This window comes from Condylura cristata, unplaced genomic scaffold, assembly GCF_000260355.1.
Source record: "Condylura cristata isolate star-nosed mole 26May11 unplaced genomic scaffold, ConCri1.0 scaffold00047, whole genome shotgun sequence".
In the NCBI taxonomy this organism is placed as follows: Eukaryota; Metazoa; Chordata; class Mammalia; order Eulipotyphla; family Talpidae; genus Condylura; species Condylura cristata.
The window spans coordinates 261578-287624 of NW_004567148.1; the positions used below are offsets into that span (position 1 = coordinate 261578).

Sequence of the window (26047 nt, forward strand, 5' to 3'; positions counted from 1 at the left end):
TAGTTTGAAACATTTCCTTGGGGATTTCTTCTGCTTTAATTATATGCTCCTGAGACTCTCTTATAATCAAACTGGTTACTTTTTGACAAACTGGAATTTATTCTTTGCTATACACTTGGCCTGTATCCATGGCTCCCTGGTGGCGTAACTCTCTGCGCTATCACCTCTAAAGTCTAAGTTCGATGCCTGGCCCAGGAGCTGACCCACCCGGCGCAGCAGACCAATCCTTTCTCACCTGCTGCTCCCCTCAGCAGTGGATTTCAGTAGATTTACACTTTTTGCTCACTATTCTGATTCTGGTGAATCCTCTGACCCTCAGCACCTCTGCCTGCACCCCCGTTTTTCTACAGTTACATACTTACATATGTGCATACATATATACATGCATGCATATTTAAAAAAAAATACTCAACAAACTTGCTACTCTTCATTTTGACCCCAAGAGCTAAAGCAAGTAGTCTTCTCAGTGCTGTCTAGTGTGCTTTTAACCCTGAACTTCTGCATGTCTTCGGAAACTTTAAACTTTAAACATTACTGTATATGTGCTAAACAGTGCTGACAAAGTAAATTTGAAATGCTAATTATGTCAAATTGCAAGTGCACTACAATCAACAATACCTAAAAGACTTTATGAGCATGAATAAATGATGATCCTTTCACATTAAAAATAATTTCAACTTATGTTGGTGATTGCATTTGCAACTCCAATCCTTATATGTGGAAAAAAACTTTTAGGAATATAAAAATAAGAAAATAAAGATAAAATTTAATGTATAATATGACAAAATAAGATAAATTTATATAGCATATATTATATTAAAACACATTGCATGCCTTATATCACATATTAATTTTATTATATAAGGATATATATTTTGTGCATTTTCCCATCTCAGTTGCACTCCCCTTGGGCTTCCCGCCACCAAATCACCGATGTGCAATCACCATAGTCCAGTGCATTTCCCTCCCCCCACTGTTTTTGATCCCATTCCCCACTCCACCCCCACAAAATGTTCCTGGTATATAGCTGCTCATCATTATCATTATTTTCTTGCCTAGTCTGTTATTTATATTCCTGCTATGAGAGAAATCATCCGATATTTTTACTTTTCTTTCTGGCTTATTTCACTAAGCATGATCTTTTCCAGCTTCATCCATGTTGCTGTAAAAGGCATGTGTTTATTTTTATTTTTTATTTTTTGGTTGCTGAGTAATATTCCATTGTGTATATATGTACCACATCTTTTTAATTCAGTCATCCACTTTTGGGCATTTGGGCTGTTTCCATGTCTTTCCAATTGTGAATAAAACAGCAATAAACATGGGGATACAGGTATCATTTTGAATCATTGTTTTTGTGTCTTTTGGGTAGATATCTAGGAGTGGGGTTGCTGGGTCATAGGGAAGCTCCATGTTTAGCAGTTTGAGGAACCTCCAAACAGTTTCCATAGTGGTTGTACTAGTTTGCATTCCCACCAGCAGTGCAGGAGAGTTCCTTTTTCTCCACATCCTCGACAACATTTGTTGTTGCTAGTTGCTTGAAGATGTGCCATTCTCACTGGGGCGAGGTGGTATCTCATTGTGGTTTTAATTTGCATCTCCCTTATTATGAGTGATATTGAACATTTTTCATATGGTTGCTGGCCCCCTGCATTTCCTCTTTGGAGAAGTGTCTTTTTAGTTCTTCTGCCCATTTTTTGATGGGGTTGTTTATTTTTGTTTGAAGACTTACTTTTAACCAGGTACTATTACCCCACTTTATATATGAGGGAGAAGAGGCCCAATGAGACTAAGTTACTTTGCCCAAGGAGAAGAGCAAAAAATAAACCCAGCTATAGCACCAAACTCATTGGTGTAGCACATTAAAATCAAACACTCCTTCAAAATTATTCAATGAGCTATAATAATGCATGTGGAAAATTTAAAATATAGGGTCATTTTTGGTAAGAAATATTTATTCCATTGAAGGTTACTGATAAAAATTTTGTAATTTTATTTTTGTTCATTATATATTCTAGCTGCTCTAATTACACAAGGAAACTATAATAATTAAAAAATATATTTTTCAACTAACAGTGTTTTACAGTTATAATTACAATAGCAAAATAGTAACTAGTACATAAATTTACATAGATGGCTTTAATTCTTGATTTTATTATGTGCTTTTTGACCTTAAAAATATCAATTTGTGCTTCCCTGAAGTTTTATTAAAACTTCCCTGAAGTTTTATTAAAATCATGTTTATTAGTAATGTTTATTAAAATTTTTGTTCAAAATGTTTAAATTCTTTAGATTATAGTGTATATATCTATAGGACTCGTGCAAGTTTTACCATGTCTTCCTAACCAAATAGATGTGGTATAGTATTGCAAGAACTGTAAATCTCAGTTCATAGACAAATGAAGTTTAAAAATGAAGTAAAGCAATATGTCTCAGCTTTCATAGTATTTTGCTGAAACATGCCCAGATAGCAGTTCTCCAAGTTTGCTACATAACTTACCTTTTGTCATTACTCCTTAATCTCTATCTTCTCCAAATAGAGAAATCAGTCCTTCGTATGGGTCTTAATATCTATTTTATCAAATTATGAGTTTCCTTCCAAAATATTTTACGGTATTGATAATTTCAAGTTAAGGTAAAGAATATAGTTTCTTTTCTCTTTTTGCTATTTGAAATTAGGACTTCATAATATAATCTTTGCAATTATTTTAATAAACAAAAAATATAAGAACACCTTAGCTTCATAACCAAGAAAAAAATCCAATGATGTAAAATCCCTTATAGACAAAGAAGATTTATTTGACTTGATGTGTGTGGAGTCTGTCATTTCAAATCTCAGGAATGTGCAATTATTTCCTTATGATGCTTTCGCAGGAATGGTTCTTGCTACCACCATCTCCCAGCTACTGGCTAACCTCACCCGTCTAGCCCCTAGGAATGTGATTAGGTCACCACATTTTTAATGCCTTAACAAATAAGAAACCAAACCAGTTTAGGAAGTTGCAGAGGGGAGATTTTGGTCTTCTGAATTTCTATCTCATGCTTCTTCTCCCTCCTGTAGTTACTAGGGTTGAGGCATACTCAAAGGGAAGGGAAGAATTGCTAGGAGGGTTTCACAACTCTTGGTTTCCTAAAAATCCAGCACTTTCTGTTTGCACCCTCTGTCTTGGTTGTCAGGTCATCCAGTGTGTTACCAACAACTGACCTAGGGCATCCCATTAGCCAGGCACAGCAGAGAATGCCCAATCCTCTCTGCCAGATTTTTTTTTTCCCCACTAAAATATATAGCTGCACTCTACTCATAAGTGAATTCAGATTCTGGTCTAAATCCAAAAGCTCTCTTTCTAGAAATTAAACAGTATTTTGAGTGTCCAGTGTTAGCCATCAGTAAAGACAGGACGAGGTAAGAAAGTTGGTTGAGCTTCATGTGCCTTTTCCAGGGGACTCTGGGAGCATCAGTTCTTTGAAAGTGGGCTGGGAATGCAAGTGGAGAAGAGCACAATGCAAGTGTAACCTTGAATCCTTTGATTTTTGAGAAAAAAAGTTTGCATAAACTTAAGCATTTTCAATATTGGGTGTCCTTGACTAGTCTGGCATCTGTGACAGTGAACAATCTACATCTGAGCATCAGCTCCCAAAGCTTTCTGTACCCCCAACAACCAGAGCCTCTCTTCATATTCATGAGAGTTTCTCTAGGAACAAGAGACTGTTATATATAGTAATGCATCAGATTTCTTTGATGTCTGTGGTTTAAACAACTTAGGATAGTACTGTTTGCTATGTTTCTACATAAGCTAGAGCTCCTGTGATTCATTCCAGGGTATGGCTCTCCACTGGGGCATCCCTAGGTGACTTTTCACAGCTCCCTCACTTCTGACTTACAACCTTGCAGATAAGCAAGACCTGGCAATTTAGCAAAATTTCATTTAACTTATCAACCTATCAACATTTCATTTAACCTGTATCTAAATTTAGCAATTTCAGTTCTTACTGCAAAGATTTTGTAACCTCAATGACAAAACGACTTCAAATGACAAATGAATTTTGTGATTTTTGTTATCATTTATCTTAATGACTAAATTTGCAGCAAGCAGTCAGCTGATGCAAGTTTTCCTAGATACTGTTTTTCTTCTTTAAATAACTATCACCAAAATGATATGAATGAGGACACATTGAGATAAAATAGTCTATTTCTAACCCCCAAACTATGCTTAGTTATAGGTGTGGGGAGAGGTGACTATCACCTGTTAATTACATGATTGTCTATAACAATGTAGTTACATTAACATATGCATATAGTTGTTCAAGATTTGCGTTGTACAATGGAAAAGGAATGATTTGTACTATTAGGCACACAGAGAACAGAAGTCGACTTTACCTGCTAAATAATCTATGATTTTAGCCAGCCTGTTAACTATTGTATGTCTTAGAAGTCCATATTTATGAAAGAAAATAACAATAATTATAGTTTATGCTTTGTCCATTGAGACTTTTCATAAACATGTCCCTTTCCTTCTTTTCCCTTTGCCTTTACTATTTATAAACACATGAAAAAGAAATGCAGTATTGCTCAAGATAGAAGTTCCCATGACATCCAGCCCCAACCACTGCTTACCTTAGAATGATGGCCTAAATTCAGCCTTAGTCATTTTTTAGAAGCAGTCAAAGCATAAGCATACTTTTTATGTGAAGTATAGGTGTTCTGTTTCTTTGTTTGTTTTGTGAGAAGGAAGTGTGGGACTTAGGTTACATGTTTGTTCTTTACACAGTTTTCCACTGTCTCCAGGTGAAAAGGTTTAATTGTACCAACGTTTGTCACTTCAGCCTTCAAAGATATTTTTGTGTGCTCCTTTAATTTTATTTTTTAATTTCTGCATAGAACTGGTGAATTACAGGCCAGAGGAGCAGGATGTGAGAGGACTCACTAGAGACAGAGTGGGGAGCAGAACAGGCAGATCTACTGAAAGCCACTGAAGAGGGGAGCAGCCAATGAGACCAGAGGCCTGCTGTGCCATGTGGGTCAGCTCTCTGGCCGGGGATCAAACTCAAGCATTGGTGGTGACAGTGCTGAGACTTACCTCCAGGGAGGACCTGCCTGTTTGTTTTTTCAGCTTACCCATCAAGGAAACCTGGCAAGTCCCCGAAGTCCATGGCTCCCTCTCCCACCGGGGCCTCCACACTCTCCCTTCAGCCTGATCTTTCCTCTTGCAGGTAAAAACAGAAAAGAAGGAGAGAAAATCATGGTGGATCCCTTTCTCCCCGTTTGTGCAAGCCTGCCTCCAGCCTGGTGATCGTTGACACTTACCATTTGTGTGAAATCCTTTTTTTTTTTTAACATATTTCATAGATTTTACTAATTAACTCAATCTTGTAGCTTCTGCAGTTCACCCCTCTCCGCTTAGTTTTAAAAGGATTTTCCCTTTTGAAACTTCTAAGTATACTTAGAGTAGAAAGATATTTAAAATATATAATTAATTATAATCATGCCGCTTTACTAATATCTGAAAAACGCCTACTGAACTAACTCAGTGCATCTTATAATGGCCAAGTGAAATTTTTGTGTTTTCATGTCCTGGTCTTTGAAATTACATATCTCAGACATTGATTCATTATATGAAAAAAAAAAAAACAAAAACAAAAATGAAGAACCGGTGAATTGCAATATAGGAGCCTTGCTACTGCATGGACTATTTGACTCACCCAAGCAGGTAATGAACAATGTTTTCAACTCCATGAATGGGCTGCCTTAATTAGGATATACACTAAGGGACACGCTGCAGTGGCTATTATCTTTTGGATCCTGGTACCATACAATTCTTTGGCAAGAAAGTCTGAAAAGCAACAGTAAAGAACCAGGCTTCCCATGGTTCTGTATGGTTTTGGAACAGTTCCCATGACTGGGGAATGAAAATGGAGGATTTTCATATGAAGAAAATTGTTATCTCAGTAGTCAGATTTAAGGGAAGATGACTAAGTAAATTAACACCATGCATATTTAATTTTGTTCACTCCTACTTCAGCCTTCTTGGAATTTTTTCTTTTGGGAGAACCAGTGAGAATTTTATTGGAAGGACTGGGTGGAAATGAGGAATTAAAATTGAAGTGTATCTAATTCTTTCTGGAGCTGCTTTAATTTTATTATGTGAAAATAATTTTATTTTCCCTTTTTGGTTAAAAAGGCACACTTAAAGTTATTGTTTCTTCACAAGAAATAGTTTATGTCTAAGCAGGTTTATGTTTAGATATGGTGTATTATGTCATCAAGGCCTAGGTATGTAGTAGGATATACTTTCTAGGTTTGTGTAATTTCACTCTATGGTTTGTGCAATGACATAGAAGTGCATTTCTCAGCATTAAGAAGTGAATGATGTTTGTTAATTAAGGCATGGCTGTATATGGGCTTTTCCAGCAACCTTATCTATGGTTGTTAGAGCGTTCAGGAAAGCTTTGAGAGATATGGATTTGAATCTTGCATATATATTATATTATATACACATAATATAACATGCATTATATATATACATATATATATATATGTATGTCTATATAGTGTACTTAAAAAAAGGCACCTTAAAGAAATGTCTGACTCAAGATATTACTTATTTCCATTTCCTTTTGATTTTGTAGTCTCCATTATTTTCATTATCTTAGAATTTAAACTAGAAATACAGGTCAGTTGCTATTTAGATAAGTTAGTTAAAATTAATTTGAGGCTCTTCATGAATCAGTAAATATCACCATGAAGACATATTCTTGAATCATTAGTGTGTACATCTTCTTACACAAGCAGTCCCTATTTGAAAGTGTAATGGCAGGACCAGATAAGAAGCTAGTTTTGGAGTGGAAAATAAATATTAGGAAGGAAATACTGATGCCAGGAATGGGAGTATAATACCCTCATTTAGATAAACTGTATTGGTATCAGATATAAGAATTATTTTAATTATCATTTCGTTTTTGTGTAGAAGAACTGAGGTGTAGCCAGAGGTGGATGGGGTGAGATGATTGATCAGAGACAGTGGGGAGCAGAACAGGTGGACTGAATGAAATCCACAGCTGAGGGGAGCATTAGGTGACACAGGAGAGGTCTGCTGCACCACGTTGGTCAACAACCTGGCCGGGGATCGAACTCAGGCCGTTATGGTGATAGCACTGAGGCTGTAGGCCACCAGGGAGGTCCTGTAGGAGTTATATAGATGTATTTACTTCCTTTAACTTCATTTCCAATTAGAATCTGAGTTCATTTTTATAAGTGTTCAAAAACTATCTTATCAGGACCCTCCCTGGTGGCGCAGCGGGTTAAAACACAGCACTGAGAATCTAAAGCCACTACCGCATGAGTTTGATCCCCGCCTGCCCCGGAGGTGACCACATGGCGTGGCAGACCTCTTCTGACCCGCCCGCTGCTCCCCTCAGCAGTGTACTTTGTCGATCTGCCTGTTCTGCTCCCCACTCTGTCTCTGGTGAAGCCTCTCACCCTCCGCATCTCTGGCCTGTACCCCAGCTCTATATGAATAAATAAATAAATCTTAAAAAAAAAAACTATCTTATCAGAAGTTCAGAAACTTGCATACTATTAGCAAGTGACCATGATATTTAATAGTCAGCTTTGTCTTAGTATAGCTTTAAATAGCGATAAGACATACACCAATATCTGTGTTTTATAGAAAAGGTGTTGTATTAGAGCTGTTGACTTATCTGATTTTCACAGTAATCGTGAGCCTATAATAAATAAAGGGGCTTTAATGGACATATATTGGAAAACGAGAAAACACCTGCCTATAAAACAATTGATATTCTTTTAGCAAGATCACTTCAAGTTTATTGTATTTTTTTTAAGGGGGGGATAATTTGTTCAGAAAATCTTTTGTTTCCTTACCAAATGTTTCATTAAAAATGGCCATTTTGGTGAAAATAAGCAATGATGGGGGGATAGTGAGAAGATTCCCCAGAGGCACAGCAGGAAGCAAAGCAGGTAGACTCTGACAAACTGCTGAGAGGAGCAGCGGGTGAGACAGGTGAGGTCTGCTGCACCGTGTGGATCAGCTCCCTGGCTGGGTTCAATCTCATGATGCAGTGGCTGGCAATAGCTTGACAGCACTGATACCTAACCCCAGCACCACCAGGGAGGCCCAGGAATTGTTGATTTTTGAGTCCAGTTTTATCTGAGAAAACCAGGCAGTGTTTAAGAGGGAGAAAGTACATTTGAATTACTCAATAAACATTTCAATTTTTCCCCCTATTTTTGCTTGGATGTCTAAACTCTTCCTCATTAAATGTTATATTCTTCATTAAATGTTTCTTCCTAAAGAAGAAATGACAGTATCAATAATTATAATCTTGCTCATTTATCCTTCTGTTACATGTGAGTAAAAACTGAGTGTTTATCACAATTATATTTTGTTCATACATAACCTTTCCTCCTTTAAAAAAGTCAATAAAATTCAAGAAATATTAGCAAATACATTTACAGTGACCAAGAAATACTGGGAGTATGTTGAATATTTATAAATAGGTAATATGACCTTCACCTCTCTGAGTAGATCAGACAAAGATTTGAAAAGCAAGAATCAGTCTATTACCGATTTCATCAGTTTTTCCAACTTGGATCCAAATTATTTATATTTTCCTCAGAAGATATAGCTCAAGAATTGTCTTTGACAATGATATTTTTATGGTATTTTTCTCTATAATTTCTGTAAAGTTGGTCTTTGCAAATAAGTTGGGTTCAGAACCTAACATGGGTAACCATAGCCTCTGTGTTTTCTATAAATAGGAGAAATTGCAGTGATTGTATCATAGAGTTATTAGTTAAAAGGAATTCAGCAAAATGTATTATTTTATGAAAATAACATATTTCCTCTTTTATTTGCTAGTGATAGGATGCAATTTGTATGCAGTGATCAATTTGTAACTTGCTATAAAAATACAAATAAAAACTAACAGCACGAATTTGCCAGTGATGTCCCAAAGGAACAGTAGGTCTTTTGCAAAAAGATACGTGGCTTGTGTGATCTGACTTTCAGAAGGACTTTTGCTTAACCCTTAACCCTGCACATAGATTCTGTGATTCTGGCAATAACCTTTCTAGACATTGCCATTAGCCATTATTTTGTAAATGTGCATGTATTAGCTTGTGAGAGCTAACATGTATACTTTACATCACATTTGGAAATGTTTACATGATTTGCCTATAGTCAGTGATTATATAATAAAAATGTAAGACATAGAGTAGAAAGGGAAAGTGGATATGGACAACTTTGCATTGAACCCAGATAAATGGGTATACTTCTGGTCATGGCTACGGACTTATGGACCATTCTCAACCAGCAACCTCTGAGGGTGCTATTTAAAGCTACAGATAAAGAATAAAATAAGTGAAAAGCAAGAATAGGAAGAAAGAGGGGAATGGAAATAGAACCAGCAGATCAGCCCACAGTAGTAGTCTTTGCTTGAAGAAATCCACAAAGATGACTCCCAGAAAAGCAAAACCCTTGGTTTTGACCAAAAATAAAGATGACACAAAGGATCAGCGTTGACACTTGCACTGTTAATTTTATAAAAGGAGAATTTAGTCAGCTGGATAAGACTAACACAGCCATATCTACTCTTAAAGACATGGCAGCATCTCGAAGAAATCAGGAAACAAATTAGCAGCACTGTTTTGTGGATAGACTACAAGAGCTTAATAAAATGCATTGAGCAATGAAAAACAGGGGTGAAGATAAAACTGCATTCATAACAGCTTTTAAAAAAATGCTCAAATACGTCCTATTCCTCCCACCTATGTCTCCTCCCTGTTTCTCTCTTTCTCCTTGTTTTCTTCTCTTTCCAACTCTTTAAGTATTTAATGGTAGTGGGAAGAACTGATGAAAGGCCTTTGCCAGAGCTTGTCAGAGAAATATTTCAATTCCTTTTTATTCTCCCATCACAGGCTTTGAATGCTAAAACAGGAGAAAGAAAACTATGCACAACAAATAATTTGTGAACTAATGTATCTAGGGAATTTAAAATGCAGGTCAAATTTCAAAGGTCTTTGCCATATGACCAATTTCTATGTTTCATTATAATTTAAACTTGGCATAAGTAGTATTTTTTTTTTTTAAAGGAATCATCATCTATCTGCCTAGGGACCACCTAAGAGATATCAGTAATGTGAAAATGATGAAATAAACAGCAGTAACAGTTCATTTGCTTACATTTTTCTCAGGCTTAAAATTCTTTACATAAGCATTTCTTGAGAATGCTTGCAACAGTGATAGGAGATGAGAGAGAGAGAGAGAGAGATGAAGAGGAAGGGAGAGGTGAGATGGGGAGGGTGGGCAGAGAGGGAGAAAGAAAGACACTGGAAGAAAGTCAAGATTATGTTTAGCTTTAAAAAAAAAATTCAGAAAAGAACTGGGGTGTAGGCCAGACGTGTGCAGAGGGGTGAGAGGAGTCACCAAAGATGGAGTCACCACAGAACAGGCAGTTTGACTGAGATACACTGCTGAGGGGAGCAGCGAGCAGGAGAGGTCTGCTTTGCCATGTGGATCATCTATGCGGCTGAGGATAGAACTCAGGCCTTAGAGGTGATAGCTCTGAGACTTAGCCCCTAGGCCACCAGGGAGGGGTTTTTTTCTTTTTCTTTTCTTTTTTTTTATTGATTTATTAATCTATGCCTACAGAACTGGGGTACAGACCGAGGTGAAGGGACAGCAAGAGGATTCACCAGAGTCAGAGTGGGGAGCAGAACGGGCATATCGCTAACGTACACTGCTGAGGGGAGCTGTAGGGTGAGACAGGAGAGGTCTGTTGCTTCTTGTTGGTCACCTCCAGGGCTGGGGATCAAACTGGCACTGAAGCAGCTGCAGCTTGTTTGAAAAGCTGCACCCTAACCTATTGTGCCATCAGGGAGGGCCCCCCTTTTTTCTTTTATTACTGACCAAAAAAAAAAAAAAATTAAAGAGTGGCCAGTTTCTAAATATCTTCCTTTTGCAGAGGCACATGTAACTGCCTTCTTTTACTTTTCTTTCCATTATGAAAAGAAAAGCTAAGCAAATGAAGTGAATTGTATCGCTTTGAAACTTTCCTTCTGGAGACAGTGCATCAAGCCCAGTCCTCGGATGGACACACTGGCATATCGAAGTTTTCTCTCGGCTTCACGTCTTTATTTTGCCTTCTTCTGATTTCTTAGTGTGCACTCTAGGGTCTTCCCATTCCCAACCTTTGCTCACACCCATCAAATTTACCACAAAGCACTTAAAAAAAAAAAGATTTATTTATGCATACAGAACTGGGATACAGGCCAGAGGTGCAGAGACAGTGAGAGGCTTCACCAGTAACAGAGTGAGGAGCAGAACGGGCAGGTAGACGAAGTACACTGCTGAGGAGAGCAGAGGGTGGGTCAGGAGAGGTCTGCCGCACCATGTGGGTCACCTCCCATTCTGAAGTGGCTTTAGATTCTCAGTGCTGTGCTTTAACCTGCTACGCCACCAGAGTGGGCCCAAAAAGCACTTTTTTTTTTTAAAGATTTATTTATTTATTCATATGGAACTGGGGTACAGACCAGAGATGTGGAGGGTGAGAGGATTCACCAGAGACAGAGAGAGGAGCAGAACAGGCAGATCGACGAAGTACACTGCTGAGGGGAGCAGCGGGCGGGTCAGGAGAGGTCTGCCACGCCATGCGGTGACCTCCGGGGCAGGCGGGAATCAAACTCATGGGGAAGTGGCTTTAGCTTCTCAGTGCTGTGCTTTAATCCACTGCGCCACCAGGGAGGGCCCCACAAAGCACTTTTAAGTAAATTAAGTGGTAAATAATCAATCTGGTAAACAGATGTTAGTTAGCTATAAACACATATTAACAGTCATCCTACCAGGTAGCTCAGACACCCTGCAACTTCTTAGAGGAGTAAGGATAATAATTTTAATAGATAAACTTTACTGAGGTCTTTCTCTGGGTCATGCCAAGCTCAACATAATTTAAAGGTGTCATTTCCATTCTAAAATAATCCAATACATCAACTTTTATCCCTTCCATTTTACATGTGAGAAACTGAAATCTTAGTATATTTGAGACTGCTCCAAAATAGATCAAGGCACAGAATTTAAAGCTCGTCTTATGTGTTTACCAAATATTTATTAAAAATCGACAGTGGGTCAAGAATACAAGACAACATGTTTTTATTCAATAATGTTGCTGCTCCTCAAATGAATAGATGATGGAATAAAATTTTATCATACAGCATCCCAAGAAATATGCTAAATAATATGCAAATTTTATCCTGACCTTTAAAAATATCAATTTGCCACTTCAAACATTTTAAAGAATAACAGCAGGGGAAAGTAATTTATACTTAGTGGTAAAAGACTAATTTCTGAAACTTTGGTTGTGACCCTTCTTTAATGTTTTTCCATATGACCTCCCCTTAGTGCTCAGAAAAAGTACCAATGTAACACTTTCTCTTCCTTTTAAAAATTATCTCTTTACTTTTAACACTTTTAGTTTTAATAATCTAAAGTATTCTACTCATAAATTTACTGGGATGATGCTTTATATAAAGCAATGATCTTCTTAGGTTAAAGAGTGTGTACTATATTTCAGTGTGGTTTTCACATGTGGAAAATACAAGTTATTTTGAACATTTAGTATGTTCTATATTTCTGTGTATTTTCACTTATTTTGGATAGTGTATTTTTGTTACTTGTAATTAATGTCAAAAAGTATAAGTACAGTATTGCGGGTTACTAATTTATAAAAATTTATTTTCCTTTTTTATTTATATGTTATACTTCCAAATAATAAAAGCTACTGCCATCACTTGGATGTGTCCTGTGTTATTTTAATACTAGTAGGGCTGCATTTGTGCATATCTAGACACACCCTTTCCCCCTTGAGACCAACCACAAGGAGGTTGCAGAAGGTTTTGGGATGTTGTCCATAACTTTGCAGGCCAAAACCTTTATGGAGGGGGGTGAAAACCAACTAAAAGGGGGAAAAAAATGCCTTACTGAGTATTAGTTCAAATGAAAAAATAAAGATGCTATTTTGCAAAGTTTATTACTATATTTTCATGATTAAGCAGGGGATGGAATCTTTTGTCATGCACAGAAAACAAATGATGGCACTTTCCAAAATGAAATAAATGCCTATTCTAGAACCTTCTTTCACATTGTAATGATATGTAATAAGCCCATTACTTAAGACTTATTTCTTGTTTTTAAGAGAAGTTGTGGTGTCAGGTATAAATACTCAGTATCCCATTATCAAGCAACTTACTGCATTCATTTATAGTTATTTATTCGTGGTTCCACTTCACCCTCTCAAGCCAAAGAACTTTTTGAAATCTGAAAGTTACATGTCATTTATTTTTTATTACTACTACTCAACACAGCACTCTCAGTTTAAAGCAGAAGTGAATAATTGGTAATGCTACAGGGCACCTAAAACATGTATTTTAAACATCGATTCCTGTGTTTTTTTTTTTTTGTTGTTGTTCTTTTTGTCCTACAACCCTTTAATACATGATTTGATATTTTTAGAGCATCCTGTGTATACCTGTGGGCTGACAATGGTTTTCTACATTTTATATAAATAGAAAATTCATATACTACTATTAAAATATCATTTATTCTTATTACCAAAACATGAAATGCATTACCCAAAGTGATAGACACTTCCAATGAAAATAAATTACTTCTGACATTTTGGTTTGTGTCTGTGTGCAGAACAATGAGATGTTTGACTCCATTTGTGCTGAGCTGGGTTGCCAGCCCCAACTCTCACTTTCAGCCAGCATATGTCAATTGTATTTTACAAGTTAAAGATGAGATATCACCATTTTGTGGCTCGAAGAATCCTAAATAATGGTGTCATTTTATTTATTTATTTATTTTAATTTTTCTATGTTGCTGGCATGGGCTCAGTTTATTTAGATTAATAATGTAATTTTTAAATAATAGTATATATCACCTGTCTTTAAAGATATCTGAAATCATACAGTGAAAACCATAGATACTATTATTGTCACTTCTTAGAGTTTAGAATTAAAAGGAATAGGCAACATACATATCTAAATCTAAATGTTCTTTCTTTCTTTGCGTAGAACTGGGGTTTAGGCCACAGTTGTGGGCGTGAGAGGATTCACTCGACAGTAGAGGGGATTGACTGAAATACCGTCCTGAGAAAAGCAGCTGGAGGGACAGGAGAGGTCTGCTGCAACTTATGTGGGTCAGCTCCCTGGCTGGGAATGGCAATGAGGCCTCACCAGTGAGCGCTGAGACTTAACCCCTCAGCCAACAGGGAGGTCCTAAATGTTCTTTAGATTGAGTGCAAGGAGGACTTTTCTTTTAAAGATTTATTTATTTATGCATACAGAATTGGGGTACAGGCCCGAAGTGCAGGGGCTGTGAGAGGATTCACCAGAGACAGAGTGGGAGCAAAATAGGCAGATTGATGAAGTACACTGCTGAGGGAAGCAGTGGGCGAGACAGAAGAGGACTGGCACACCATGTGGGTCACCTCCCTGGCTGGAAATTCAACTGGGGCTGAAGAGGCTGCAGCTAGTTTCTGTACTGCACATTAACCCATTGAGACACCAGGGAGGGCCCAAAAGGAGGACATTTTGTATTCCAGTGTGTGCTCAGCTTTATAATTGGGAGTCATTGATTCATCATCCACATTTTTTATTCCAGGTCCACCCGGCCCTCCAGGTGGTCTGAGGATAGAAGACATCAGAGCCACTTCAGTGGCTCTCACGTGGAGCCGCGGTTCAGACAATCACAGTCCCATATCCAAATACACTATCCAGACCAAGACTATTCTTTCAGATGACTGGAAGGATGCAAAGACAGGTATGTTTTTTGTGTGTGTATATGGATATGTGTTTGTAAATGAATTCCTTTCTCAATAACAAAATGTGGAAGTCTTTAAAATGTCATCATCTAATATTTAAAGGCAAAAGGGGGAATAAAACAGTAAATGTAAATCTATAGTGGGAAAGGAAAGAGAACACCTGGGTTTCTATATTAAGCTACATGTCATTCTAAGATTTATTAGGGGAAAAGTTATTGAGAAGTCTTTCTATTTATTTTTTATGTATGTATGTGAGTATGCATGTGTGTGTGTATTTATTGATTTATTTTATTCTCCCCCACCCCTACATAGAAGATCTGGGGTGTGGACCAGAGATGCAGTGATTGGGGAGTGGTTAGTGGATAGACCAGAGACAGATTGAGAGCAGATCAAGTGGATTTACTGAAATTCTCTGCTGAGGGATACAGCGGGCAAGACAGGAGAGGTCTGCTGTGCCATGTGGGTCAGCTATGGGGCCAGGATGGAACTAAGGTCACAGCAGTGATAGCCCTGAGACATAACCCTTAGGCCATCAGGGTGGCCAAAATTTTGTTTTTTAATGGCATGTATTCATGACCCATTTTTTTCTAATTATATTGGTACTATACTTGTAAATGTTAACAGTTATTGATCTAAGTGTTAATTGACTCAACTAAATATTAGTATTATATCCTACTTTCAGAGGATGATCTTGCCTGGCTTTATTTCTTCAAAATGATTTTTTTAAAAAATAATATAATAGTTTATTTTTACATAACTTTGTGCCTTATTCCATCTCAGTTGTAATCCCCATGGGCTTCCCATCACCAAATCACCCATGTCCATAGTCCAGTGCACTTCCCTTCCCCCACTGTTTTTGATCCCACTCCCCTACCCCTACCCTGCCATAAAATATCTCTGGTATATAGTTGTTCATTATTATTATTATTTTCTTCCCCAGTCCTTTATACTGCTGCTATGAGTGAAAGTGAAATCATCCAGTATTTTTCCTTTTCTTTTGGCTTATTTCACTAAGCATGATCTTTTCCAGCTCCATCCATGTTGCTGCAAAAGGCATGTGTTTATTTTTTTTTTGGTTGCTGAGTAATATTCCATTGTGTATATGTACCACATCTTTTTTAATCCAGTCATCTACTTTTGGGTATTTGGGCTGTTTCCATGTCTTTCCTATTGTAAATAAAGCAGCAATAAACATGGGGTGCAGGTGTCTTTTTGAATCAGTGTTTTTGTGTCTTTTGGGTAGATACCTAGGAGTGCGATTGCGGGTCATATGGAAGATCCATATTCAGCAGTTTGAGAAACCTCCAAAAAGATTTCCATAGTGGTTGGACTAGTTTGCATTCCCACCAGCAGTGCAGGAGAGTTCCTTTTCTTTACATCCTCACCAGCATTTTTTGTTGCTAGTTGTTTGAAGATGTGCCATTCTCACTGGTGTGAGGTGGTATCGCATTGTTCTTTTAATTTGCATCTCCCTTATTACAAGTGATGTTGAACATTGTTTCATATGCTTGTTGGCCATCTGCATTTCCTCTTTGGAGAAGTGTCTTTTTAGCTCTTCTGCCCATTTTTGGATGGAGTTGTTTATTTTTGTTGAGTTCCATCACTTCTTTGTATATCTTTGTTATCAACTTTTATCTCTAGTTTGTGTGAGAAAAATTTTTCCCAATCAGTGGAATGTCTGTTTTTTGTAATGTCTCTTTTGCTGTATAGAAGCTATTTAACATGATGTAGTCCCATCTATTTATCCTGTTCCTTCATTATCATTGCGTTGGGTGCTGTATCTTCAAAGATGTTACTGAAGTGTATGTTGTGTAGTGTTTTGTCCATCTTTGCTTCCATGTATTTTATGGTTTCCATTCTCATGTCTAGGTCTTTAATCCACTTTGATTTGATTTTTTGTATGGTACGATGTAGTGATCTAATTTCATTTTTTTGCATGTAGTTTCCCAGTTTTCCCAGCACCATTTGCTGAACAAATTTTCTTTGTTCCATTGGATCTTCTTTGCTCCTCTGTCAAAGATTAGCTGCCCATAAACCTGTGGGTTTATATATGGGTTTTCTATTTGAATCCACTGGTCTATGTGTCTGTTCTTGTTCCACTACCATGCAGTTTTGATTATTATGGCTTTGTAGTATCACTTGAAGTTTGGGTTGTGATGCTTCCCTTCTCTTTCTTTTTAGTTATGAGAATTTTGACTATTCAAGGTCTTTTGTGGTTCCATATGAATGCCATTAATATTTGTTTTATTTCTTTGAAGAATGTCATTGAGACTTTTATTGGGATGGTGTTAAATCTGTATATCGCTTTTGGTAGGATGATCATTTTGATGATGTACTATTTGGTGCTTTGGTGGTGGATGTGGTATGTGAACAATACTTGAAGGGGTGACCCTGTACCTCTAAATCATATGTAAAGTTATAAGTTATTGCTATCTCAATAAAAAGAAAATAATAAAAATTACTTAGATGTTTGATAGATGAATGAAAATCTGATAAATGAAGAGTAGATACTTTTGACTTCTCAGAATAATGAAAATTTGTGACAATAATAACTGAACTCATTATTATATTGTTATCAAACTCAAGTCACATTGGGGATAGCACTAAAAGTTAACCCCTAGACCACCTGGGAGGCCTGAAAATAGTATTTATACCTAGGAAAATGCTTGTCATTCATTTAGGGTTTGAGTCAGTCTATTCTATAGTTGACATTATCTGAGCTTTGCTGTTAGAGACAGTTTTCAAGTGACTTCAGTATAGGACTAGAATCTTCACTTATATTGGTGTGAGGATATGAGCATACTCACATTAGCAACAGATTCCACTTGTTCTCTTTCCTTTAACCTCAGGAAGAGTTCCTTCACTTCCTTTGTCTCAGTCCCAAAAAGCTGATAATTTCTAAATTCCATAGTAGGGGAAGTCTCAGTCCCCCACCTTTTCTTTAGAAGATAATTGTTTGAAATGCTCAATACAATTTTCAAATATATCAACATCTGCAACCCAAAGATTAAATTTAGAATAATGTGATGAAAGACTAGAGTAGCTATATTTAAAGTGAGCTACTGTAAATGTTATTTCTCTTGAACTTCTTAGAGGGTGTATAACAGAAATTTGATGCTATTCCCTAGATTCTGTGAAACATATAGTTTGCATTTAGTATGTTGCACTTGATTTTATGCTACTATGTTTAAATAAAAAATCTATATATAAACTATTGGCAGTGGAGATGTGGTGGCAGTGGTGATGTGTGTTTAAAAGAGATATTGGTCCAAATCTAGAAAGACCTGACAACTTTGAGATGAGTTGAAAGAATGTGGCAGAAGATCTTTAAAGAGGAAAAGAAAAAAAAATTATATTTAATCATTCAGACATGTGGATGACTGAGTGATTGCTACAGATATTCCACAATAATATCTTAGCACATAAATATTTCTCTGGATTTTAGTTTCTCTAGAATAGTCATCCTTAAGTTAAATTGTTGAGTGTAAATATACCTAAGCCATGAGCTATACTATAAAATTGCTCAGCGTGAAAGTCGAACCAGTTTTTATTTCCACCACCACATTTGAGTGTCTCTTCTACCACCCCTTCACCCAAGGTTTAATATTATATTTTTTTAAATGCACCAAGTTGTTAGCTTAAAAAAAAAAAATAACTTCAGCTAATTGTATGCTATATGCTCTTTAGACTCTTTTTGTTTGTTTGTTTTTGTTTTTGCCTTTCTGTAGATTAACTTGTTCTTATTTCAAGTCTGAATATCTGTTGTTTTTTTTTTTAAGAGGCTGTATTCAAATTTTCCTTAGAGAAGGATTAATGAATCACATCTTCATGGATGCCAGAATAGAAACTGTTTTCCTTTAGCTGCAAGAAACCTTGCCCCGCCTCTGGCTCCTTCCTGAGGGCTGAGACACAATCTGTGGGTTGGCTTTAGAGCCTCTATCATAACTCTAGTGGTGATGTGAGAAGAGTGAGAAGCCTTTAAATACCCATTTTCATCCCCAAACACAGAACTGTTGTTTTCAGTTAGAACCTCTAAGAGCATACTTCTTTCTGGGAAGTAACAAATGCTTGTATTTAAGATTGAAATGGAGGTTCTTAAAGGTACTGATTGTGTTTAAAGCATAAGGAATTACCAGTGCTCATTAAGGCAGCATGCAAGAATCTAGAACAGGTGAGATTACATTGCCTGAAGTATTCTTTACCCAATCTGTTTTTAATCCTGAGTCATTATGTCTATTTCTGAAGTTGTTGAAACAACTAGTCAGTGTGATGTGAAGGCAGAGCTCTGTAAGCATGGTTGCTAGGCAACTAAAACACTAAATTATTGGCTTAGAAGACACAGGAGGTTCACTTCTGTTTCTTCTCCAAATAATCAGAATCTTTTTCCTCTGAGCCTTATGAAACCAATGTATTTGTAAATAAATCCACAGTCAATTGCTGAAGTAAGACCTTCTGGAGGGATCTCTTGACCTGAGTATTAAAGTAAGGAGTTTGTTGCTTCACAACTTTTTACTTGAAATGTACATGTTTAAATATGACCAAGATTTAAATGCCTATTGGGGTACACAATTTTAGTGGGGATTTTTGTTTGTTTGCTTTTAGAAGAGAGAATTCTGCCATTTCTTATACAGTTAAGATACAATTTTCAATACTGAAATTATTTGTAGAAAGTAACCTAACTCAAAACCGACCCACTTAAAAGTCAGTAACTCATGAACCAGTTCTGATTCCTGTTACTTGCCTCAGTTTTGTAATTTCCCTCCTTTCTGACTCCTGCTTAGCAAGTGAGTTTCAAGGAATTATTTAGTTAAGGTCATAAATTTGCTTCCAGAGAAAATCTTGCTTATTCAGGGAGCCAATCTCTGCTTCCAATCTGTTTGCATGGGTGGTTGGGGAAGAATAAAATGGATTCAGTGATTGGTACCAGGGCTGAAGGGGTTAATGAGATACAAACAGATCTATTTATATAGAAACATCTGGCACTGAGAATAAAACAAAAATCTGTAGCAGAGGCAAACACAGAAGTGGAGAAATCAGAAAAGATCAACTTGTCTTAGTTCACAGAAAGGAGAAAGAGCTTAAGAGGATGAAAAAGAGACAGGTGTGGTTACAGGCAGTGAGCACTGGCTATTTTATTCTGGCCTCCTTCTCTCTTCCAGGAAACTGCCTAGATTAGACATCAAGATAAGAAAACAATGGTTATACTCATGCATCACAACATTGTCTACTCTAAATAAAAGTGCTACAAATACTTATCATCTACTTCTGTTACTTAATCCCCTGAAGATGAGGGTCCATTTTCCTGGTGACCAGAAATCAAAAGTTTAGAAACCAGATTTGGTCTAATAGACCAAGAATTTTATTGCCTGACAATCAGTGGAAAAGGGATAATTCCTCTTAAAAAAATAAAACCAGGGCTCTCCCGGGTGGTGCAACAGGTTAAAGCACAGCACTAGGAAGCTAAAGCCACTTCAGCATGAGTTTGATCCCTGCCTAGGAGGTGACCCACATGGCGCGGCAAACCTCTCCTGCCCTGCCCACTGCTCCCCTCAGCAGTGTACTTCTTCAATAGGCCTGCTCTGCTTCCTACTGTCTCTGGTGAATCCTCTCAATGCCCCTGCACCTCTGGCCTGTACCCCACTTTGGTATGCTTAAGTAAATAAATCTTTAAAGAAAAGAAAAACAATGTACAGAAAAGCTACAACTTTGTGCAAATATTTTACCTTACAGTTACAAAATATCCCCTGTTTTATTCTGGTCCTTATCATGAAGGGCCCAGGGCAGAGGTGATTCTTAGACAATTTTATTTATGTACCTGAACTTTCACTTATATTTATAAAACTTCAAAACCTGATATAATAGGTATACCAGGTCCTAAGGATGTTCTAGTCATGAATAAGAATTATGTATATGTTCTAGGAGAACCAGAAGAAATATTTTGAGTGTGGGCCTGGTATGGATATAGCTAGACTTGGGTTTCCAAAAGTAGTGATGACATTTGCTCCCTTAGTCCAGATTAGAACTGGGGGCAAAAAGAGGAAGTGAATCTCTAAGTCACAATGTATTTTAGATCAAATGTTCTAGTCTGATCTAGAAAAAAAAATGCAGACCAGGCAGAAGGGCCACTTTTAATTCTAGATACATTTTTCTAACACAAGAGATATTAGTCAGTTTTAGCTGTCCCTTACATGTATGTTTTTGTTGAGGGGGTGTTATAAATATATATGAAAACATACTTCTTTAGGTATTTATTTTCTCATAAGTACTAATGTTAATGCGTATTAACAAGAGCGACTTTAATTGGTTTTGTACTTGGAAGAGCAGTTTTCCTACCATTAGCAATCCTGGTAGAGATTATTCTTCATGAGTAGCTATCAATATCTTTGTGAATTCTCAGAAGGTGCATTCTAAAAGTCTATCTTTCTAACATTCATTTATTGTTCTCCCATTTGAGAGAACTGTTTGCATCCTTAAACCACAGTTTCCCAGTAAGGTTTGTTTTTTCATAATAATAAAACCAGGTCTCTTTGCTTATATTTCTTCCTTTATTTATCTCAGCCATTAAAACCAAAGATGCATGCTCTCTCCTGGACTCCATCACCTACCCCAAAATGGACACCATTACTCCAAATATGTCCTGTTGTCAAGTAGGATTTTTGTATTTCATCATGTTCATGACTGTCCTTTTGTTTTGGATGTCTTATATTATATGCTCATATTTATGTGCTGAAAGTCAGTTGCAGTCTCCACTGCACACCCAACTGGTTCTTCCTGATCCAGTCTGTACCAGCCTGTACCTGTTGACATCCCAGCTGCTTGGAAAATCTCTGATGCAGTCTCAGTCTTGACCTTCATAAGAACATCATGTCCTTGCCAAGAGGCATATAGAATGCTTTTGGCATTTCCATTCTTCAGGCACTTAAATGATACTGAGGTTTTGCAACAGAGGAAGCCTGGAAGAGATTGAGCTCTTCCCCTGTTCCTTCTACTATACCTTTTTCCTTGGGCCCCCCCAAACTCATAAAGTCACACACTCATCAATAATTCCCTCAGCTTTTGCCTCTTTGTCACCTAGAACTCCCATAATACACTACTAAAAAGCTGGTGACTTCAAACAACAGAAATTTACTCTTACACAGCTGTGGAGGCCAAAAAGTCCAAACTGGGGGTGTGGGCTGGTCTGTCTCTCCATCTGCTCTCTCCCCGTTTCTGGTGGTTCAAGATGTTCCTTGGCTCGTGACCACATAGCTTCAGTTTCTGTCTCCATAGTCCTAGCACCTCCTCCTCTCCTGTGTGTGTCTCTTTACTGTGTTTCTCTTGTATTAGCTTTGTTGTTGGATTTAGGGCTCAACCAGAAGCCCCAGGGTGATGTTAACCTAATATCCATAGCTTCTTGTAGTCTAAAACTTAAAAGGTCCTTGATTTCTAAATAAGGTCACATTCCCAGGGCCCAGGGATTTGGACATGGGTCTAACATTCTAGAAGCCACCACCTCATTCACTCCATCTTCTCCTTATATCAGAAAGCATGGAAGAGTTTCTGAAGGGGTAGAGGAGCCGCCCCACCTGGTCTCATAACAATCTGCTCTATTTTTCCATGAAGAACCTTTCACAAACCAAAACTTCACTTCCCTCTTAAGACTACCTAAAAAAAATGCAATGCGTGTTCACTAAGAAAGGCTCTAATTTGGTGTGAAACAGGAAAAAGAGGTAGGGAGAGGAGGAAAACCAAAACAAAGGAGAGCAAAATTAAACTTTGAATCAGAAAGTCAAAATTATATGTTAAGTGTGTGTATAAGTCCAAAAAAGAAAAAAGGGAGAGTGAATGGTAATATTTGTGCCTAGGTCATATGAAAGCCTGGCAAGGTGAAGCAAGGCCAGTCTGAGCCATATGAGAATTTGTCCAAAAGTAGAAACTGGGATGCATTATTGTGGAGAAGCTATACATTAAAAATATGCCTTGCCATGTAAAATTTCCTAAATAATATGATGAGTCATAGACAAACCTACCAGAAAAAATTTCCCCATAGACAAACCTACCAGAAAAAATTTCCCCAAAATTTCCCAAAATTTCCCCAGATACACATATGTGTATCTGTAGGTTACTTATTTAAAAAGAGTATAAAATGCTGCTTTTGGTGGTATCTTTTATCATATCTCAATTAAATAAGAAATCTCAGATCATATTCTACCCATCATTTAGAATCTTCCCATTTGTGTTTGCTAGCATAAAATATAACACTTATTATGATTGGCTCAAATGATTTGGTAAAAATATCTATGAAACCAAAACAAATAAAAAGTACTGAGCAACATACAGTTACTCTATATAAATATAGAATTGTGTACTATCAAATAATTCTCTAAACATAGGTTACATGAGTGACAATCCTTAAAATTTTTAACTACCTCTGTTGTATGCCTTACCACAGGAGATCTAGATTTTACCTTCACAATGCAACTCCTTGCTATTCAAGTTGTATTTCATAGTCCAGCAGCTTGCACATGGGAACTTGTTAGGAGTGCAGAATCGCAGGCCTCGCATACCCCATACTTACAAAAGATGCCACTTATGTGCGTGTTTATAATGGTCACTTCTCTAAAACCATGAATTTAATATCTGTCATTTCTAGTTTTTTTTTTTAAACATTACCTTCTTTTTAAAAATTAATAATTCATTTATGCATACAGAATTGGGGTACAGGCCAGAGGTGCAGGGGCAGTTAGAGGACTCACCAGAGACAGAGTGGGGAACTGGACAGGCAGATGGACGAAGTACACTGCTGAGGGGAGCAATGGGTAGATCCATGCCATGTAGGTCACCTCCAGGGCAGGAATCGAACTCACACTGAAGTGGCTGCAGTCAGCTTGCAGTGTCCTTAACCATTGTGCCACCAGGGAGGGCCATGTCATTCCTAGTTTTTCACATCTATTTCAAATCAGTAGAATATGTACTATTGTTCTCTAAGATAGTAATATTAAAAATGAGGAGCTTTGTACATGATGTTGTCAATTAAGATTTTCTATTTCATATTTATTTTATTTAGATCCCCCAATTATTGAAGGCAATATGGAGGCGGCAAGAGCAGTGGACTTAATCCCATGGATGGAGTATGAATTCCGTGTGGTGGCAACTAATACGCTGGGAATAGGAGAGCCCAGTATACCTTCAACCAGAATTAAAACAGATGGAGCCGGTATGTGAAAGACCTTTTTAAAACTTACAGACATGCCTTGTGTAGCAACATGGATGGAGCTGGAAGGGATCATGCTCAGCGAAATAAACCAGAAGGAGAAAGAAAAATATCAGATGGTCTTGCTTATAGGAGGAACATAGAGGAAGCAAAAAAGGAATCAGGGGGAAAAAAGTAATTATATTAGAGTAAAAATCAAAATCATTATGCAACTGTAGATGAGAGACGTTCTGTAGGGGAGGAGAAAGCAGAAGGATCAGAGCGGGGTGGGAAGAGCACAGGGACGACAGTGACAGTCCATAGGTGAACTGGTGGTGGGACTTTCACAGGGAAACCAGACATACAAAAATGAAGGATGATATAATAAGTGTATTTTAATAATTAAAAAAAAACTTATAGTGCAACTTCAACATGTAGTTAAATATATTTTGATATAAATAATGCTCTGACGCAAGTGATTCATCTCCAAAGGAATGTATGCATATGTATTCCACTCATAGAAAACATAGATGTGTTTTCCATTTCAAGGTAGGTAAAAGTTAAAACGGGAAGCAGGCTTTTATCGAATGGGTTAGCTGTTGGAACACAGGCAGCCTGAGGGCCTCCTTGGTTGTCTAGGGGTTAAGTCTCAGCACTATCACGACTATAACCTGAGTTAAACCCCTGGCCAGGGAGCTGACCCTCAGGATGCAGCAGATCTCTCCTGTCTCACCCGCTGCTCTCCTTAGCAGAGTTTCGCAGTTAATCTGCTCTCAGCTAACCCGCTTGTTGTGCTACCCTACTCTATCTGCGTTGAATCTTCTCACTATCCCACACCTCTGTCTGTACTCCAGTTCTTCTGTGCAAAAGAAAAAAAAGAAAGAAAGAAAAAAGAGAGAAAAGAAAACCATAGCTAAACTAAGCCAAAAGTGGGAAAGGAAAAAAGTCATAACATTGTTATCGATGGACATGTCATTTTGGCCAAGTCCACCACTGCTGGCCATCTGGTGTCCAGATGTGGTGGGCTCGACAAAAGAACCATCAACAAATCTGAGAAGGAGACTGCTGAGAGGTGTGTCTGAGTCCTGGATAAACTGCAAGCTGAATGTAAATGTGGTATCGTCTTCAGTCTGTCCCTGTGGAACATCAACATGACTGCTGAAGGACACAGCATTTATGAAAAGCATGACCACGGGCACATCTGTGCTGGCTATGCCATCCCGGTATGGCTGCTGGGCTGGGAAGTTTGAAGCCAGTATTACCAAGCAAGGGCACACCTATTAGTGAAAGCTTTTGGGTGACACACTGGGTGTGAAACAACTATTTGTGGGTGCTAATAAAATGGGTTTCATAGAGCCCCTCTATAGCCAGAAGGAAATCATTAAGGAAGTTAGTACCTACACTCATAGAAGTGGCTACAAATGTGGCATAATAGTGTTTTGCCAAATTCTGGTTGGAAAGGTGACAACATCCTGAGCCCAGTGCTAATATGCCTGGTGCAGGGGACAGAGACTCTCATAAAGGTGGCAGTGCCAGTGGAACCTGCTGCTTTAAGCTCCAGATTATATCTTGCAGCCAGCTCATCCAATTGCCCTGAATCTGCCCCTTCAGGATGTCTACAAAATTGGTGGTGGTAGGACTGTCCTTGTGGGCAGACTTGGCATGGTGGGGACCTTGGCTCTAGTCAGTGCTACTAGTGAAGTCAAGTCTTTTGAAATGTACCATGAAGCTTTCAGTGAAGTGCTTTGGGGGACAGTATGTTCTTAATATGGTCTTGAATGTCAAGAATGTACTATTGGGCCTCCCTGTTAGTGCAGGGATTAAAGTCAGTGTTATCAAGTTATCATCAGCCAGAAACTGCAACGTGAGTTCGATCCCCAGCCAGGGAGCTGACTTACATGGCACAGCAGACCTCTCCTGTCTCTCCTTCTACTCCCCTAAGCAGTGGATTTCATTCAATCTGCCTTTTCTGCTCCCAATTCTGAGTAATCCTCTCACCTTGCCCCTGCACCTCTGGCCTACACCCCAGTTCTTTTTTTT

General features: G+C 37.8%; 1 protein-coding gene across 3 annotated transcripts in view; it reads left to right on the forward strand.

Moving 5' to 3' along the window:
* Nucleotides 1-26047, forward strand: part of CNTN1 (contactin 1) — a 289880-nt gene that overhangs the window by 165003 nt on the left and 98830 nt on the right. For 2 of the 3 annotated variants that reach the window (XM_012734143.1, XM_012734142.1), the window contains exons 16-17: nt 14676-14834; nt 23882-24031. In XM_012734143.1, coding sequence (XP_012589597.1) covers nt 14676-14834; nt 23882-24031 — 309 coding nt within the window. Of the gene's footprint in view, nt 1-5211; nt 5307-14675; nt 14835-23881; nt 24032-26047 lie in introns of those variants that run through there. The other variant, XM_012734144.1, reaches the window with a different exon arrangement.